Consider the following 20,739-nt stretch of genomic DNA (forward strand, 5'->3'; position numbering starts at 1 on the left):
AAAACAAAAGATCAGCAGAGGAATGGGCAAAATTGATAAAATAGAAGAAAATAGATACCTATTTCTGATACAGCCTGAAAATCAGTACAGAGAAGAGGTGGTATGCATTCTCCCCCCACGTTTTTCAGAAGTTGGAGAAAAATTAAGTCCACATGTTTGGAATAGCTTGACATATGGCAATGATAGAATATAACAGGTATGATATCCTTAGAGCCACAGAAATGCACAGGATGAATTGCAGTGGAATGATCTTCCTAGTTGCTGAAATTGTACATTTGGTGGAACTTTGAAAAGAGCCAGATTCCCCTCAAGGCCTTTCCAGGATGAATGAGATCCCTGGGGTCTATTCAGATCATATCTCTACTATGAAATTCTATATAAATTCAATGGAGAAACACAAAGTTTCCCCAAAGCTGTTTCTTTCTTGTTATGTAACTTATTTCAGAGGTCACCAACTGCTTACCAGTCTTACAGCTGGGGAATCTTCATCTTGGTTAACACAAGAGTTAATGAAACGTGGAAGGCAGTTGAAATTTTATAGAATTTTAAGTATAGCAAAACGTTTGATTTCTAATTCTTTCACACGAGTATTTTTCCTCTTTCCCATGTTCCACATGGTCCTTTTTCTATGTTTTCCCCTCAGGACTCAAGAACACACCCTGTTGAGCTCTGATATAGAAATATTAGAAAATTACCTTCTCAGGACTAGGAATGGGGAAGAGAGCACAGATTTGGTGGATCTGGGGAAAGACTGCAAAGAGATAAAAAGGCCTTGGAGGATACCAAAAGGCTTTTGAATTTCCCTATCAGTTAGACACACTTACCTGTCTATAGATTCCTCTGTGGTAGTTTTGCTGGTTCTGAAAGTGAGCCATGATCCTTAAACCAAGGCTACTTTCTCCAGGCTATCAACCCTGGCCAGAAATATTATGTTTTTTTCTGAAACGATATACTATCTCTCAACACTGAATTAGCTCCAAAATTAGGATATTGTATGTGGCAGTCACACTGAGCTGCACTTATGCGGTCTCCTCTCAGGTAGAAAAGACAACAGCGTTTGGCTCTATTATAATTACGAGGATGTTCTTTCATTATTAACCGTGGACAGACAAGATTCACGTCATGCATTCACACTTACAATGGGGCTACTGAAAGCAGCCTGTCTGGAATGAGGGACTTCACTGGCTCCACTTCCTAGAGCAAAACAGCTCCCAGTAAGATGATCTGAGGATATACTTCCTAAAGGTCCACTGCGAACCATCCTGCAGCTGGGGGCCCCTGGTTTCGCCATATTGCTGAGGGAGCCACTGGGAGTGTCAGCAGAATCTTCATCTTCAGAGGCAGCTTCCTGATAGGACTCTAGCCTCTTGGCTGGGGGATAAAAATCACACCGGGTCATTCCCTGAGAGGAAACTCTTGCAGGTTGAGAATGTCAGGCATTTACTTAAACAGCTATTTCACACCATCTCCGCCCATTTTAAACCTGGCCTCCAAACTCCTCCAATACTGAGGGAATGGACTTACATCATTGAGAAAAGTAGAAGCAATCAGAGAGGAACTCCCTTCTCTCCCCACTGTCAAATCTACCAACCTATCTGCATCTGTACCCAAACTCTCTGCCTTCCCTCATACTACTACAGATGAAGTTTCAAACACCAAACCCTTCACTGTGATCTGCATGCCCTTCTCAAGCGCTTCACTCTTAACAACTCTCCCCTCTTTTACTTTGTCTCTCAACTAGCCTCATGGCTTTCTGTATCTCTCCACGGACACTGCTCTTGTCAAGGTTGTCAATGAGCTAGCTCCAAGTTACCAAACCCAGTGACTGCATCTATTCATATCTTTTTTGAATTCTTAGCAATATCCAACGTCCTCTCCTTTCAAATGTCTCTTTCGGTTTCTCTTGATACCACGTGTACTGTTTTTCCTCCTGCTTCAGTGCGGCTACTTCTTAGTTTCTCCTGCTGTCTCCTCTTCTCCTCAGTCCTCAGATACTGGATGGCTGCAGGAGCTCCTTCCCTTCACTACCTATATACTCTTTCTTGGTGATGTCATCTGGTCCCCCCCCACCTTTGAAATATCATCTCTGTGCACAAGACCCCCAAACCTATTCCTTCAACTCTAACCTCTAATTAGAATTTAGACTCAGACATCCAACTCTCTACTTGACATTTCCAGTTGGATGTCCATGAGGCTCTTCCAGCAGATATCTGCATGGCTCACCCCCTTACAACTTCAAGGAGACTTGGAGGTATCCCTTTGTCAATGAAGCCTTCCCAGATCTAACCACACTGTTTGTTACATATCCTACCCCAGCACTTAGCACCATCTACACATCATATACCGTATTTTTAATTTTTTTGAATCATCCATTACAATATAAACTCCAAAAGGGCAAGGAATTTTGTCTTTTGTTAATCTGATATTCCTAAAGCCCAGAGAAGGGGGTGATAGATACGTAATAAATACTTGTTGAATAAATAAACAATGGACATCTTAAATTTGGTATGTGGTAAATGTAGACTGCTTCCTCTCTTCCTCCAAATCACCACCCCCGCCTCAATTACTCTTTCTCTGGTCTTTCTCATCTTTGTAAATGGTACCTAAATATCTACCTAACTATTAACATCAGAAATTGAAGATTCTCCTTGATTTGTTTTTTGTTCCCTACGCCGCCCCCCACCCCCACATTCAGAGCATCACCAATAGCTGTCTATTATTCATCCAAAATATATCCCAAATATCTAAACTTCTCTTCACCTCCATTACCTTAATCCAAGCCACCATCATTAAAACAGTAGCTAGAGTGATCTTCTAAAACATAAAGCAGATCAGACCACTCCCTGAACAAAACTTTCCAGTGGCTCCACAGTTCACTTAGAATAAAATCTGACCTTCTTATCCTGGTGTACCTAACTCAAAATGATCCGGCCTAGGCTGACCTTTTTTTTGTGTGTGTGTGTGGTACGCGGGCCTCTCACTGCTGTGGCCTCTCCCGTTGCGGAGCACAGGACCGGGGCACGAACCCGTGTCCCGAACCCGTGTCCCCTGCATCGGCAGGCGGACTCTCAATCACTGCGCCACCAGGGAAGCCCCTGACCTAACTTTCTTGCCGCTCCTTCTTCTGCACTAAATCCAGCCTCACTGGCCTTTCTTTCTTTACTTCGAATATCGCCAAGCTCATTTCAGTCTGAGGACCCCTATACTAGCTGCTCCCTCTGACTGGAAGGCTTTTACCCCTGAATTCAAAGATCATGTCATTCAGATCTAGGCTCTGATATTCCCCTTAGAGAAGCCTTGCTCAACCATCCAAAGTAGCCTTCTGCTCATTCTATATTATATCACCCCATTATAATTTTCTGCATAGCACTTTTCACTATTTAATATTTTTTATTTAAAAATTAATTTATTTGTGACGATTTTCTCCGATAGAAGTTCTATGAGAGGAGGGGCCTTGTCTGTCTTGTTATATGTGCTTGTTTGGATTGCTAGTTGCCTGTATTCAGGCTAAGTCTAGCTACTGAATAAAGTATAGCTTTTGGCAAGTTAATTTATAAAATAAAGAATATTTGTGTATCCTATTTAATAGTTTTTGTCTATACTTTTTAAGGACAAGGAAAGGCTAAGAGACAACATGGTGATTCTGGGTTCTAGAACTAACTCTTCCAAAGACTAAGTGGCTTTTCAGCAAATCACTTGCTCTTTCTAGGCCTCTGTTTTCTTATTAGAAGAATGAATAATCTGGACGCAATGACTTCAAGATCCTTTCCAGTTCTGCAGTTCTGTAAGTTTCATTATATTCTCTGCCTAAAAAGTACAGACTATTTCCCTGTATGACATTTCAGCTTCAAAAACAGATACACTTGGGGCTTCCCTGGTGGTGCAGTGGTTGAGAGTCCGCCTGCCGATGCAGGGGACGCAGGTTCGTGCCCCCGTCCGGGAGGATCCCACATGCCGCGGAGCGGCTGGGCCTGTGAGCCATGGCCGCTGAGCCTGTGTGTCCGGAGCCTGTGCTCCGCAACGGGAGAGGCCACAACAGTGAGAGGCCTGCGTACCGCAAAAAAACAAACAAACAAACAAAAACAGATACACTTATTGTGTCCCAGACATTCTGAAGTTCTCCATCCTTACCTGTGCCTTTGCTCAGGATGTCCGTTCTCTTCCTTTCTACTTACATCAATCTTGCACATCTTTAAAGGCTTGGTTCAAATGCCAGTTCCTCACTGAAGACCTCTGTAACTACACTGGCTCTCATCCATACCACTCATTGGTACCATAATTTCCATGTACTACTGAATGCTACTGTGTCAGGCATTTGTCTCATTTAATCACTATAACAACCCTCGGAGGTAGATATTATTAATACCTTCATTTCAGAAATAAAGAAATCAACACTAAGTAATTTTCCCCATCTCACAAAAGTGAAACAGATCAGTCTTATAACCAGTTATACTAAAATCTACAGCCAGCACTATGAGTCTTCATGCTATATTGTTTCTAAATGCAGCCCCAAAAGTTAATATGTATTATTCCTTATTATTTCACATGGTCAATATCCCCTGCTCCATTTCAATGAGTACATGTTTTGTAGTTTAAATAATGAGTAATGAGTAAATGAATGAGTAATGAATAATGCGTAAATGTATGAATAGACATATGAATAATATCCTTAGCATCAAGGGGAAGTTGCAGGGTAGGGAGTTAACATTTATTGAATATCTCCTTTTCATCAAGAACCTTGTTAGGTCCTTTATTTTTTTTTTTTTAACTTTTTATTATTATTTTTTTTTCCCTTCCTTTTTCACACTTCCTCTAGCTTACTTTGATAATCCTTGGCCACCTGGCCAGGACCACTGTCTTTGATTGTGTGGGCTGTGCTAGGTTCTTTATATAAACAACTATATATATAACGGTATCCATATATATTTTGTTTTTATCTTTAAAATAATGCTATTGTACATACTAGAAACTATCACTGTTCCACTTGGCAGCTGAGAAAAGTAAAACAGTAAACAGTTTGGGTGGGTAGAGTTAGAATTTGAATTTGGGTTTTCGTGACTCCAGGGTCAGTACAAGTATCCATTGTGTTATATGTCCTTAGCAGTTACTTGTATACAAGAGGTTAGCTCAGTGATTCTCAGCAAGGGGTGAATTTGTCCCCCCAGTGAACATTTGGCAATGCTTGTACACAATTCGGTTGTTACATCTGGGGGAGAAGTGCTACTGGCCATGTGGGCAAAGGCCAAGGATGCTTCTAAACATCTTAAACAGCTCCCCATAAGAAAGAGTCATCCAGCCCACAATGTCAATAGTGCTATGCTGATCAATCCTTGAGCAGCTAAAGAAATTTACTGATGATGTGATAGCATTTTAAGAATAATTAATTAGAATGCTACACAACATATATAAACATGAAGGCTATACGTTAGGAATTTCCCATAGCCATCATTAGGGAACCAGTCATCGTGCAACTGTGTAATTAGTATAAGGTCAGATGGCTGAGCTGTTATTGTAGGACAAACTTGCTCAATAAGTAGAACTGCAAGAGAGAAATTTAAAAAGACCTGGAGTGACTCAATCTTTAATAATTTTGTGGAAAGCTATGAGAAATAAATCAGTAAACTTACAATGTGATTCAGAAAACACAGCTACTAAGACCCATACTTTTAGATTCTGAAAAATTTTTTTTAAATTGGGTATGAGGTTTATTATTATACTGATAAACAAAATCTATGCAAATGATCAAGACTTTTATTATGTCTCATAAAGTAGATTCTAGTTAGTTCCATGAATGCCTCAAAGTGGCAAAAGAATTCTTGCTTTCCAGCTCGTAAGAGAAAATATACAAAGTCTGTAATCTTTCCTTTGTCTCAAGGTAGGTACTACATTAGGTACTATGTTGACTACTTTATTTCTCTCTTATTTAATCTTTCTCTTCTCTTCCAATTCCCCTCTTCAAATATCCAGTAACCTGCTCACAGCCTATAATTTACATTTATTTGATATCTGGAAGAAGTGAGCATGAGACTATGGAACAAAACATTTACCACACGTTTCAATGTGCTCTCCAAAGGGCCAAACACAAGGGTGAACAGCACAGGACACTCAGATTAACTTCTTTCAACTATATCATCCACATATCCTCAAACATTTTGCTATGAACTAATCCCCCAAACATTTCCAGCATTCCAACTTTCACCTGCTTGTAAACAGCACACTCAGCTGAGTTTCTTTCAACTGTATCATCGACATATCCTTGACATAAAACCTTTCATCCTAAACTAATTCCTCACATTTCCAGCATTCCAGGAATTTGTCCAGTATCTCCAAGCCCCAAACCTTGATCAGTGCAAATCCACCTCCAAAACTGACTGCCTGAAAATCAAAACAATATGGAAAGAGAACACTGACCTTAATCGTACAGCACTTAAAAAGATATTATGTTTCCGTGCCTGTCTCCCACATGGGACCATGAGTTCCTCAACACACAAGCCTATTTCTTATTTTGACAACAATAATTATGACAATACTAGCAACTAATACTTACAAAGAATTTATTCTGTGCCATGCTCTAAGTGCTTTCATGATTTATCTTCTCTTATCTCTTAACCACCCCATGAAGTAGATCTATTACTGATCCTTTTTATTGTGGCCCAGAGAAATTATATAAATTGCCCAGGGTCACACAGCTTGCAGGCAGTGGAGATGGGAATCAGTCTCAGAAGGCTTGATCCCCAAATCCTTGTTCTTGGAAACTACGAAATGATGCCACCATGTACATCAGATTCACAAACTGCATCATAAAAGCACTGTGTAGACACACCCAAATTGAGGGACATTCTACAAAATCCCTAAATAATGCCCCTCAGAACTCTTAAGGTCATCCAAAAAAAGGAATGGCTAAGAAACTGTCAAATCTAGAGGCATCGAAATGATGATTAAGTGTTATGTGATTTCCTGGATGGGATCCTGGGACAGAAAAAGACCTTTGGTAAAAACTAAGAAATTCCCAATAAAATATGGATTTCAGTTAATAATGAAGTATCAATATGGGTTCATTACTTATGACAAACATATCTTAAGACTAATGTAAGATGTTAAGACAAGGGAAACTGGACAAGGGAGCATACTGGAACTTTCAATAATATCTTTATAACTTTCTGTAAACCTAAAACCATTCTAAACTAAAAAGTTTATTATTAAAAAAACTTTCAGTAATCTTTTAAAGGAGTTTAAAAAATGTTTAACACACATATAAATCACGTGGGGATATTGTTAAATGAAGATTTTAATTGAAGCTTTAAATAGGGGCTTGAGACTCTGCATTTCTAATACACACCTGGGTGTTGATGATGCTTAGTCCATGGACCAAATTTATAAGTTACAAGGTTTTAAAACAATGGTGTCATCAGATGTGTTTAGTTCAACTGCATAAGGGTAAGGGGTTATTTCCCAGCAGCAACGTTTTAAATGGAAATATCTCCCAGTCAATTCTTTTGCCAAAAAATCCTGAAAGCTTAACTAAGTTTCATTTCAGTGAAATAATGTCTCAGGGTTAAATTCTGGGGAAAACTAGTCCCTATCATTACTAACTCCAGCATTTAGAGAAAGAGAGAAAGAAAGAGACAGAGAGAGAGCACGTGCTTGTGTGTTTGTGTACATATACTTGTTTTAAAACCATTACTGACAAGAGACCAGGAGCTCTGGATGTATCTGTGGTAGAGAAGTGTTCAGAGGCAAAGTCAGCACCTCATAGAGGTGGTGTATGTAACACTCCATGGCTCACAGGTATCTCATCAATTACAGTTCAGCCCGGATGGCATTTAATTCTCAGTCACTCAGTATCTTCCCTGCACGAGGGGCCACAGAGAAGTACTCACTGGGCAGGAGCGTGTATATTCAGGGACAGGGGTGGGAGAGGGCTGGTATTAGCACTCTTAGATGCTACAATTACAAAATTTAAAACCCAACAAATATAAAAAATAATGCAGTGCTTCCCACCATATATTTTGTGAAACATTACTTCTGTAAAATACTTCTCAAAAACAGGGATCTATAATCAGATAATCTTGGAAAATAATAATCTCACAAATGGACAGAGGGGTTTACCTACAGTGATGTTCACTGCAGCATTGTTTGCCACAGCAGATGACTGTTGACAACCTAAACTAATGGTTGGTTAGTTACATAAATTTTGGCAGTCATTACAGTGCAATATGGCATAACCATTAGAAAAATAAGGAGAGAATGGAAAGGCGATCATGATGAAGTCTTAAGAAAAATGGTTATACAAGTCAAAGCACACTGTAATGCTATTTTGTTTAAAAAACATATATTAATGTTTACAGGAAAAAGACTCAAAAGAAATGTGCTAAAATGTTAATAGAGGTCCAATCAGTTTGGTGGGAGTTTTTTTTTTTTTTAAATTGGGGTATAGTTGCTTCACAATGTTGTGTTAGTTTCTACTGTACAGCCAAGTGGAGTTCTCTCTGTTATACAGGTTCTTATTAGTTATCTATTTTATACATATTAGTGTATACATGTCAATCCCAATCTTCCAATTCATCACACCGCCACCCCTACCCCCCGCTTTCCCTCCTTGGTGTCCACACATTTGTTCTCTTCATCTGTGTCTCTATTTCTGCCTTGCAAACTGGTTCATCTGTACCATTTTTCTAGATTTCACATATATGTGTTAATATACGATATTTGTTTTTCTCTTTCTGACTTACTTCACTCTGTATGACAGTCTCTAGGTCCATCCACGTCTCTACAAATGACCCAATTTCGTTCCTTTTTATGGCTGAGTAATATTCCGTTGCATATATCTACCACATCTTCTTTATCCATTCGTCTGTCAATGGACATTTAGGTTGCTTCCATGTCCTGGCTATTGTAAATAGTGCTGCAATGAACATTGGGGTACATGACCCCAATGTTGGGGTATTGCTACTCCAGCTTTCTTTTGATTTCCATTTGAATGGAATATCTTTTTCCATCCCCTCACTTTCAGTCTGTGTGTGTCCCTAGGTCTGAAGTGGGTCTCTTGTAGACAGCATATATACGGGTCTTGTTTTTGTATCCATTCAGCCAGCCTGTGTCTTTTGGTTGGATCATTTAATCCATCCACATTTAAGGTAATTATTGATATGTATGTTCCTATTACCATTTTCTTAATTGTTTTGCGTTTGCTTTTGTATGTCCTTTCCTTCTCTTGTGTTTCCCACTTAGAGAAGTTCTTTTAGCATTTGTTTTAGAGCTGTTTTTTTGGTGTTGAATTCTCTTAGCTTTGCTTGTTTGTAAAGCTTTTGATTTCTCTGTCAAATCTGAGTGAGATCCTTGCTGGATCTACCCAGCAAGGGTAGTATTGTTGTAGGTTCTTCCCTTTCATCACTTTAAATATATCGTTCCACTTCCTCCTGGCTTGCAGGGTTTCTGCTGAGCAATCAGTCGTTAACCTTATGGGAGTTCCCTTGTATGTTGTCATTTTTCCCTTGCTGCTTTTTAATAATTTTTGCCTTTAATTTTTGTCAATTTGATTACTATGTGTCTTGGCGTGTTTCTCCTTTGGTTTATCCTGCCTGGGACTCTCTGCGCTTCCTGGACTTGGGTGGCTATTTCCTTTCCCATGTTAGGGAAGTTTTTGACTATATTCTCTTCAAATATTTTCTCTGGTCCTTTCTCTCTCTCTTCTCCTTCTGGGACCCCTATAATGCGAATGTTGGTGCATTTAATGTTGTCCCAGAGGTCTCTTAGGCTGTCTTCATTTATTTTCATTCTTTTTTCTTCTGTTCCATGGCAGAGATTTCCACCATTCTGTCCTCCAGGTCACTCATCCATTCTTCTGCCTCAGTTATTCTGCTACTGATTCCTTCTAGTGTATTTTTCATTTCAGTCATTGTGTTGTTCATCTCTTGTTTGTTCTTTAATTCTTCTAGGTCTTTGTTAAACATTTCTTGCATCTTCTCGATCTTTGCCTCCGTTCTTTTTCCAAGGTCCTGGATCATCTTCACTATCATTATTCTGAATTCTTTTTCTGGAAGGTTGCCTATCTCCACTTCATTTAGTTGTTTTCCTGGGGTTTTATCTTGTTCCTTCATCTGGGACGTAGTCCTCTGCCTTTTCATTTTGTCCATCTTTCTGTGAATGTGGTTTTCTTTCCGCAGGCTACAGGACTGTAGTTCTTCTTGCTTCTGCTCTGGTGGGAGTTACTGATGGCTTTAAAATTTTCCTTTCTTGGCTTATCTGAAATTTTCTAAAATATTGCTTTTGTAATAAAAATGCAATAAAAAATATGGAACAATGCAGAATATCATATCCAGTATGATTAGCTATTTTTCACATTGTATAGTGATTATATGATACTCAATGTTTTATCCTTCATACACACAAGTAACAACAAAAGCTAGCTTAAAATATATTTACCTAAGAGGAAATATAGTATATTTTTAAAATTTTGGGCAGGTGGATGTCTAAGTTGAACACTACTGGCAGAAATCATAATATCTATAGTCTTAATAATAGACATAATAATTGATAAGACTGATTTCATAAAAATATAAAACTTCTCACAAGAAGTGACACCCTAAGCAAAGTTAAGAGGCTGTGGTAGACAGAATTCTAAGATGGCCCCCAAGATTCCTGCCCCACCCCTGTGTACACACCCTGTAGGACAGCATCTCACTTCGATGATTAAATTATGTTACCCGACAAAGGTCAGAGGATTTGGCAGATATAATCAAGTGTCTAGCCAGTTGAATCTGAGTTAATATAAAAGAAGCCTATCCTAGGTAGCTTGACCTCATCAGGGAAAAAGAGGTGCCACAACTTACCTGAAGTCAGAGACTCAAAGCTAGAGGTTCGGCTGGTAGCCTTGAAGAAGTGAACTGCCATGCTGTGGAGAGGCCACATGGCAAAGGGATGGTAGGCCACCTCTATGAGCTAAGAATGGCTCTAAGCTGACAGCCAGCAAGGAAGCAGGGGCCTTAGTCCTACAACCTCAAGACACTGACAACTCTAAAACCAGGAAACCAAAACGAGGACCCTGGGTCGCAGATAAGATCATAGCTCTAGCCAAAACCTGTATTTCAGCCAGGTGAGAGACTCAGAGAGGACGTAGCTATGTGCACCCAGACTCCTGACCCACAGAAGCTGTGAGACAGTATGTTTGTGTTATTTGAAGCCATCAAATTTGTAGTAATTTGTTATCAAATTTGTAGTAATTTGTTATGTGGCAATAGAAAACTAATACAGTGATAAATGATGAACCAAGAAAGTATTAATATTTGCCACCTACAGAAGGATAATATCAAGGTTGATACTCAAATTATTTAACTGGTTCAATACAAGTGCACAAACGAAAATAGACATGGGCCACAGACAACCTAGACTGGGGCATACAAACTGAACATCAGCCCTGCCTTAATAGATAAAACCCTCCTACAGATTACTAAGAAAAACTCATTTGTTAAATAGGAAGACATGATCACTCTACCAAGGATATTCAAATGGCCAGAAACATATAAAAAGTTAAACAGTTAAACATCTCATTACTAATCAAAGAAAAATTAAGACAATGAAGTGCTAACTATGACTATAAAACTCACAAATTAAAAAGAATAAGTTCATCCCATTATGGCTGGGTGTGAAAAATAGGTGTTATTTTTCTGGGTTGTGAGAACATAAATTAGCACAGTATTTTATAGATAAATTTTGTAGGATCTATAAAAATTTTATATGTGCAAACCTCTGGATCCAGTTGCTAGACATGTATCTTATAAAAATAATTGCACAAATATGTATGTAGAGAAATACATATTGCATGATGAATTTTATTTTGTATATCATAATTTTTAATCTTGTCTGTCTCTTGCCTTAAACGCTAAGCTACACGAGATCAGGGACTCATGCCACATATTAGGAGCTCACAAAATATCTGTTGAATGAATAAGGAATGTTAATTGCAAGTACTGTTATAAAAGCAAACTAAGTTTGACCACATATAATGCAATACCATGTACTTAACGTTAAGTCATGAACTGACTTGGAAAAAGGTCCACGAGATAGTGAGGAATAAAAAAAGCAAACTGCAAAGCATTATTACAACATATTATAACTTATAAAAGGGGAAATGTGCAAATATATATTTTCACATATACAGGAATATGCATAAAGAAATGGATGGTTATATATTCACCAAATGATTAATGGTGGTTAACTTCTAGGTTAATTTGTTTTGGACATTTCTCATAATTACTTTCATAGGAGTACACTTACTCTTATAAATAACAAAATTAATGAAGATCAATTCTTTAAAGGAAACTTACAATTTATATATTTACTTCCTTAGCCTCAGAAGTTCAGTTCATCTTATTTCTTCTTAAACTAGGTATTCTCAGCCAACGACCAATGAATACCTATGGGCTGAATGATGGGGTCTGGGGAAACTGTTGTCCCTTTGGAATTATTTTCAAAATATTTTTCAGGGAGATGGTCCATAGTTTCATTAGATTCTCAAAAACATCTATAATGCAATATCATTGTCACCAAATCCAACCCCCAACCTTTTACGACTACTGGTAATTTACTTTCCTTTTAGAGAAACCATGGCAAAAAAAAAAAGGAAAGAAAAGAAACCATGGAAGTAGAATCTTTGACTTTGACCCACTAACTCCTGACCTACTAACTTCTGACCTACTAACTTCTGACCTAACTTTTAAAGGGACAACAATGAAACAATGCGCATTTAGAGGAGTTAAGTACTCAATGATTAAGTATAGCACTTCTGTGCCAGAATTACCAAGTCATTAAGTGGGTGCAAAAACGACCAATCTTAAGGCTGGTTTTCATAGAAACCCAACACTCACCATTTTCTTCATGGCAGTAATCAAAGCCTGCCACACTACATCTTCGAAAAACCATCTTATTCTCAGTCAGGGTCCCTGTTTTATCAGAAAAGAGGTACTGAATCTGTCCAAGATCCTCTGTGATGTTCAGGGCTCGGCACTGAACAGTAGAATCCATTTTCTCATTGTAGAAATCCACATCGCTTTGAATAAAATATATTTGCCCAAGCTTCACAATTTCAATGGAAACATAGAGAGAAATGGGAATCAAAACCTAAGAAGAGCAAAACAATTTTAAAAATGTTAAAGGTGGAAAAGAAGGGATGAAAAACCATATAGTGCTGGATAAGTAGCAAAGATCTTAATATTCTATGATGAGTACAATAGAAATTACCTGTAACAAAATGATCATGGTCCAAAACATATAGAATCCTCCCAACACTGGTGATATGACATGTCCATCAGGCTCAGGGATGTTAAAAAAGGGTATGTTTTCATATCTGCTCAACCAGATTCCATGACCTTTCAAAAAATGTACAGACATCAAAAGGATGCTATGTATATATTATGCAAATATAGAACTTTATTCCTAAAGAAAGAGAGATAAGAGTATTGGTTTTGGTTGAACACCAACCGTTTAAGAAACAAATTCAAATTCAAACGGTACACATTTTCCTGTCTCTCTCACTCCTTACATCTCTTCCCAGGTTGCTTTAGTACTGTGGCCATGTGTAACTGGATATAATCAATATTAATGCTTTTCAGGTTAGAGAATGAGAGAGACAAAGATGTGAAGAAAGCAATTATTGGCAAATAAAACCTCCCTTACAAAAGTCAAACTTTTTCATAAATTTCATTTTGAAAATACTTTTAAATAAATATCTTGCTGAAAAGATGTCAGCAAATAATCAAATTCTACCTACCCAATGCACCAGTGAAACACATTATAACCAACAGCAGGACACAGCAGAGGACATCTGTATTTGCTCTTCTTTCTAAGTTGCTGCGTTTATACCTTGGTCCGCTGTTGTTCAGCATTGCTTTGGTTTCATGGCCTACATGGGTAACACAGTATGTGAGAAAATGTGCAAACTAAAGCCAGGTAACAAATATCATATTTTTATATCTCGCTGGCAGACAATTTAATGAAAAGTAGTTATGCAATATACTTTGTTAATTTAGCTTCTTTTTGTGATCTCTTTAGAAAAACAGAGACCAATGATTAAGGTTATCAAGACAAAATTTCCTTTCTGCTTCTAGAGATTACATTTTGAGTAAATGGAAAATGTTAACTTGCAGAAAAGCACAGAGGAGATGATGGAGAAAAGTCAGAAGTATAACCAACCTGCATAAACCACAATGCCCATGACAGCCTCTGTGTTTCTAATGGTGCATCCTCTAAGTAATAAATTCTCTTTACTGAGACCCACACGTTCTTTGTTGGAGTGTTCTCTATAAGAAAGACAGCATATAAGTTTATTTTTAAACAGCAAAAATGGGCATGTAAAAATAAAAATGATTTTTGAATATTCTTGATTACAGTATGAAGTTAGGCAGTTCACAGGAAAAGATGCAAATCTCTGATGCATTTGCTTTTGTTATTTCAGTTACCCACTTTGGCTGGAGAAAAAAGACACAACAGGTTTCTAACACTGATTTCTACCATTCATTGTCAACTTCTAGTATTGATGCTACAAAAATTAGAAAATATTCCAAATAAGGAAACTATTTCCTCTAGTAGAAACTGTATTTGGGGGTAACTTAATAGCTGATGAGGGAAAAGTTCTTGATGGAATTAGAAAATTCCCATTTTTGACCCTGGTGAAATCAAGGATTACTCTTAGGCAATGATAGCCAGTGGATAAAATCATTAGGTGGAAGGCTGGTGGGGAACTTTATAATGAAAGGATAAGGCTGACAACACCAATCTTAACATAACTACCAACGGGACAAGGGGACATCACTGGCCTCCAGCCTCCAGAAGTTCGAGGACAGAAATTGCTCATCTCCCTTGGAACCTAATCAAGGCTCTAAGAGGGCAAATCAAACAGGGGTCTGTGGCATCAGGGGAACTGTGAAACCTTTGAAACTGTATGCAATATTCCCCTGTGTGTGTCTATATACATTTGTCATTTTCTAGGGAGAGAATTCCTTTCATCAGATTCTGAAAGTGCCTCTGGACAGTTTTCAGGAAATAAGGCCAGAGAAACATGTTAACCACCAATGCAAGGATGCAGTCGGCCAAAGCTACCAAATCTGCAGTGGTAAGCTCTATGGGCAAAATGACCTGGTCCATTCAACAAATGAGTAGAATGAGGAGGGGGGAGCAAAAGGAGTGGTAGAGGGACTCCACCCTCAGGAAGGACGCAATCAGCTCAATCTAGAATGTGGTAAATTCTACAAGCTAAATGACCCCATTTCTTCGGAGGGGAAATTTAGAGACATATCAACCAAATGCAATGTGTAGACCTTTGTTTTGATCCTGGTTAGAATATACTGACTCTAAAAATTTTTTTGAGATAATTGGAGAAATTTGAACAAAGATTAGGTATTAGATGCTGTCAAGAAATTGTTCTGAATTTAGTTAAATGTGATAATGATGTTATGGGTATTTTTTTTTTAAGTTTTTTTCTGCTGTATATTCATAGTGAAGTATTGACACTGAAATGATGTGATGTAGGTGCAGGGAAGGAAGTGGAAGGATATTTGAAACAAAGTTGGCAAAATTATGAAATAGTTAAAACTGGGTGAGGGCTCATGGGTGTTCATTACACTTTTCTTCCTAATTTTGCATGTTTGAAATCTTCTGTAAAACAGTTTTAAAATTATCAAAGTAATTACTTGATGAAATTACTATAGTGGCAAAAATACAGAGCAAACTCATTGGAAAATTTTTAAAAATAAGCAAAATGCAACGTATTTCACCTATTTTGTGAAAATGCATTCTTAATTTCAGCATTAAAGTTAGTTTGTTTTTTAAGCAATACACTTCAGTCTATAAGTCGTTTCTTCTTTATTAAGTATAGGAAGATTGTCATTGTATCTGCTACCCATGCTATCTGGATTACAGGGAAAAGGAAAAGCTCTTCAAAAACGGTTTCCTACCACAAAGGAGGAAAATAGATTTGTCATTTCACTCCTCTAATTTGTAAAACACTCTAAGAGGTGTGTGCTTGCATTCCTTCATTTATATGGGTTTATGCACAAAGAGCAAACCATAGGGTCATGGTCAGAACTAGCAGTGTCCTTGGGTTTAACCTAATTCTGTTTTCTGGATTTACAGATGAGGAAATTAAATCCCAACATTCCCATTTCTATGTAGCATTGCCAGGCACACATCCCAGTCTTGATTTGGTTCCTCATGAATATAGCAGTTGTTATCCCTAGAACCTTTACAGAACAGATATAATATACAAAAGAATATACAAAAGAACCAGTTCCAAAGTTCCTTAGTGTATTAAGATACACTTAATACAAATAAGTGATCCTTATAATATACAAAAGAACCAGTTCCAAAGTTCCTTAGTGTATTAAGATACACTTTATACAAATAAGGGATCCTTATTTTTCACCATTACATCACTCTAGGTTACCATCATTACATCAAAGCCCAACTTCTATCTTGGTCGCACCTGCTCCAAACTCTAAACATGTCCTGCACTTGATGGGTGTGTATTTGGCACTTATAGCATGGGACTTTCAGATTCCATGTGAGACACTGACTGTCCACATGGAGCTCTCATCCATTCAAGAGCCTATGTGATATCTACCATGCGCCCAGCACAGCCACCCAGATGCTGAGGATAGAAAAACAAACTTACACAGTCTTGCCTCCTGTGGTCTAACAGGAAGTGACTGATACAGAAATATGTAAGTAATAAAAATATTATAGGTGTTATTATAGAAATCTGATATTCAGCATACAATGTGGGCACAAATAAGGAAGAAGTCAGTGCTACCTGAGAGTAAGAAGACCAGAGAAGCCATCATTCATACAGAGAGTGAGCTTGAACATCTCAATTTTTGTTGATTTTAGGAAATAGGCTACACAGCAGGAAGAGGATAAGGAGCTAGTTTAGCAGATAAAAACAATTTCACAAAAAATTACTGTATCGTCCTGGGCTGACTCTACTAAATATACAGGCTCTGAGTCAGATTCTATGCAGAGTTCTATATTCCAAACCACACAGTGATAGACTAAAGTTCCTATTCTTTCCTGTCTAGCAATGTGCCAGAAGCAAGACTGACCTTGTCAGGGGGAGTCAGCGTTCCCAGTAAGAGGCTGTACAAACCTCAGCACCTGAGGTCCAGGTCAAAAAATGTCAGCCCTTAAATCTGACATTTACAAGAGGAAATTCTGTAAATAGTCAGCAGCTGGAGAAAATAATACTAGAAAATGACTCATCCTAAGAGATGGCTTATGAGCACGTTTCTGACGACAGGAATATCTGCTAACGTCCCTTTATCATCTCGCCTCTTTATGATCTATTATATTGCTCACCTACCCTCCAAACATACTTAAACCACTTATGACTCCACAAATGCACTGTGGTCTCAGGCCCCTACACCATTACCTGTGTTGCTGCTCCCTTAACCTGGAATGTCAGCCTTTCTTTGCATTTAGTTGCCTGCCTGGTATCTTCTCATTCTTGATGATTTAATTCTAGCATTACCTCTTTACCTGGACCAAGCCTATTCTCTTTTCCCATTGCATAGCTTCCTGTGCCTGCCCAAACACCCGTCTGTATCAGGTGCTACTTAAAGATGCTACCACGATGTTCTAAACTTCCTTCCATGATGACTCTAACATTTTAAACAACTTGACTGAGGAATAACTAATAAAAATCGTAAGACATATACTGTACATATTTAAAGTGTAAAACTTGATGTTTTGACGTTTCCCCTGTGAAACCATCGCTACAATCAGGAAAATGAACATATCCATTATTCCCCAAAGTTTCCTTATGTCTTTCTGCAATCTTTCCTTCCTACCCTCCCCCTCCCAGGCACCCACTAATCTGCTTTCTATCACTATAAATTAGCTTTCTTTTTTGAGAGACTATATACATCAAATCATATAGTATATATTCTTTCTTGTCTGGATTCTTTCACTCAACATTATTTTGAGATGCATCCACGTCGTTCCATGTACCACCAGTGAATTCTTTTTGCTGCAGAGTAGCATTCATTGTATGGATATACCATTTGTTTTACCTATTTACCTGTTGATGGACATTTGGGTTGTTTCTAATTGGGGCTATTACCAATAAAGCTGCTTTGAATGTTTGTGTACAGGTTACTATATAGATAAATGTTTTCTCTTGGGTATATGGATGTATGTTGGATAAATGTTTTCTCTTGGGTAACTTCTTAGGAGTGGAAAAACCAGATCACACGGTAGGTGTGAATTTAACTTTTTAGGAAGTTTCCAAACTATTTGCTAAAGTGGCTGTAGCCATTTCCACTCCTACCAGCAGTACATGAGAGTTCCAGTTTCTCTACATCCTTGTGAAAAGTTGGTATAGTCAGTTCTTTTAATTTAGCAGTTGTAGCTCTGTGGTTTTAATTTGCATCTTTTCACACAGATATTTGTCATCCATGTATCTTCTTTGATGGAGTGTCTGTTCAATTTTTTTGATCGTTTAAAAAACTGTATTGTTTACTTATTACTGAGTTTTGAGATGTCTTTCTCTATTCTGAATACAAGTTCTATATGAGAAACATGCATTGCAAATATTTTCTTCCAGTCTGTGACTTCCGTTTTCATTTGCTTAGCAGTGTCATTTGAAGGTGTGCTTTCATTTGCTTAGTAGTGTCATTTGAAGAGAATAAGTTTCTAATTTTGATGAAGTTCTTTTATTTAATTATTTTTGTCCTTTTATGGATTGTGCTTTTGGTGTTATATCTAAGAAATCTTTGGCTAACACAAGATACCAAAGATTTCCCCTATGTTTTCTTTTAGGAATTTTATAATTTCACGTTTACATTTAAGTAAGTACAGGATCCAGTTTTAATTAATCTTTTTAAGTGGCAAGAGGTCTAAGTTGAAGTGTTTTTTTAAAGTATAGATGTATAATTGTTGCAGCATCATTTGTTGAAACAACTAACCTTTCTCCACTAAACTGCCTTTGCATCTTTGTCAAAATCCAGTTGCCCATTAATGCCTGGATCAATTTCTGGACTCTAACCTCTTCCACTGACCTATTGGTCTATATGCCAAAAACAAAATCTGGTGGTATTAGCCCTCCAAATCTGTTCTTTTTCAAAGTTGTTTTAGTTAAATGGTTCTTTCTATCTCCACATAAATTTTTAGAATAAACTTGCCAATTTCTAAAAAAAATAAAAAGTAAAACCTTGCTGGGATTTCAATTGGGATTACACTGAATCTACAGATCAATTTGCAAAAAAAATTGATGTCCTAACAATATTGAGTCTTTCAACGCATGAACAACGTATGTCTCTCCATTTAGTTACATCTTTAGTTTAACCCAACAGTGTTCAGTGATTTTCAGTATGCAGGTCTTTCATATCTTTTGTCAGATTTATTCTTAAGTATTTCAATTTTTCTGATGCTATTATAAATTGATTTTTAAAGTTTCCGTATCTGATTGTTCATTGCTAGTGTACAGAAATACAATTAATTTTTGTATATTGATCTTGTTTCCTACAACATTGCTAAACTCAGTTATTAATTCTAGTAGCTTTTTTTGTAGATTTCATCAGGTTTTCTACAAAGACCATCATACCATCTATGAATAAAAGACAGTTTTACTTCTTTATTACTTGATGCTTTTATTTCATTTTCTTTACATTAGCTAGGCTCTCCAGTACAATCTTGAATAAAAGTGGTGAGAGACAATATTCATGTCTTGTTCCTGATCTTAGGGGAAAAATGCTTACTTAGTCTTTCACTATTAAGTCTGATCCTAGCTGTATGGATTTTATAGATGCCTTTCATCAGGTTGAGAAAGTTCCCTTCTATTTCCAGTTTGCAAAAGCGGAAGTTAGGTTTTGTCAAATGCTTTTTCTATATCCATGAGATGGTCACCTGGTTTTTCTTTTTCACTTGTTAATTATCGTTTGTTAATACGGTGAATTACATTGTTTGATCTTCTAATGTTAAGCCAATCTTGCATTTCTGGTATAAGACCTACTGAGTCATTATGTATTAACCTTTTTATATATTGTTGGGTTTGATTTGCTATAATTTGTGTAAATTTTTTTGCATCTATGTTCATGAGGGATATTAATCTTCCCTTAAATGTCTCTGTATTCTTTCGGTATCAGGGTAATGGTATCAAAAAATGATTTAGGAACTTTTTTCTTCTCTGCCATTTCCTCACAAGATCACCGCTATGAAGTAGGTCTAACTAACTCCTCTTAAAAATAAGGAAGGATAAAAAAAGTAACTTGGCTCAAAAAATAAAGCACTTAAGTGGCACAAGCCAGCCTGAATCAGATAAGACCCTAAATTCTAGATGCCCTTGGAAAGGGATGTAGATGCCACAGGAAGCCTCCAGAATGAACACTGTTGTGGATTCCCATACTTTTTCTTAGATGTGTTTCAAAATCATTGGCTAACTTTACCAACTGAATTGTCCACCTACTCTAATTCTAATAGGATAGGAGGACACCATCAGCCTATCATGTCACTTAAGCTGCCCTGTCTGTCCAAACACTTCCTTCCCAATAACTAACATGTCTTGGGCTTAACATGGAGCTCATGTTAAGTCATTCACATACCACTGAAAGAGAGTCTAGGATTATTTTAAGAACAAGGTTTTTTTGTTTTAAAAATATACATAGGTAAATATCAAATAATTAAAATAAGCCAAATTTATAGGTGGCTTAACTTACAGCCTTTAGTGATTTCACTTGGTATAAGTACACAAAA

At 37.4% G+C, this 20,739-nt stretch overlaps 1 protein-coding gene across 1 annotated transcript in view; it reads right to left on the reverse strand.

Moving 5' to 3' along the window:
- The window catches only part of ATP10D (ATPase phospholipid transporting 10D (putative)), a 95,816-nt gene that overhangs the window by 41,474 nt on the left and 33,603 nt on the right, over window positions 1-20,739 (reverse strand). The window contains 5 exon segments of the mRNA XM_033425490.2: window positions 1,139-1,371; window positions 12,867-13,119; window positions 13,240-13,367; window positions 13,769-13,900; window positions 14,191-14,297. Of these exon segments, the coding sequence (XP_033281381.2) occupies window positions 1,139-1,371; window positions 12,867-13,119; window positions 13,240-13,367; window positions 13,769-13,900; window positions 14,191-14,297 (853 nt within the window).

Source organism: Orcinus orca, chromosome 4, assembly GCF_937001465.1.
Source record: "Orcinus orca chromosome 4, mOrcOrc1.1, whole genome shotgun sequence".
NCBI classification, from domain to species: domain Eukaryota; kingdom Metazoa; phylum Chordata; class Mammalia; order Artiodactyla; family Delphinidae; genus Orcinus; species Orcinus orca.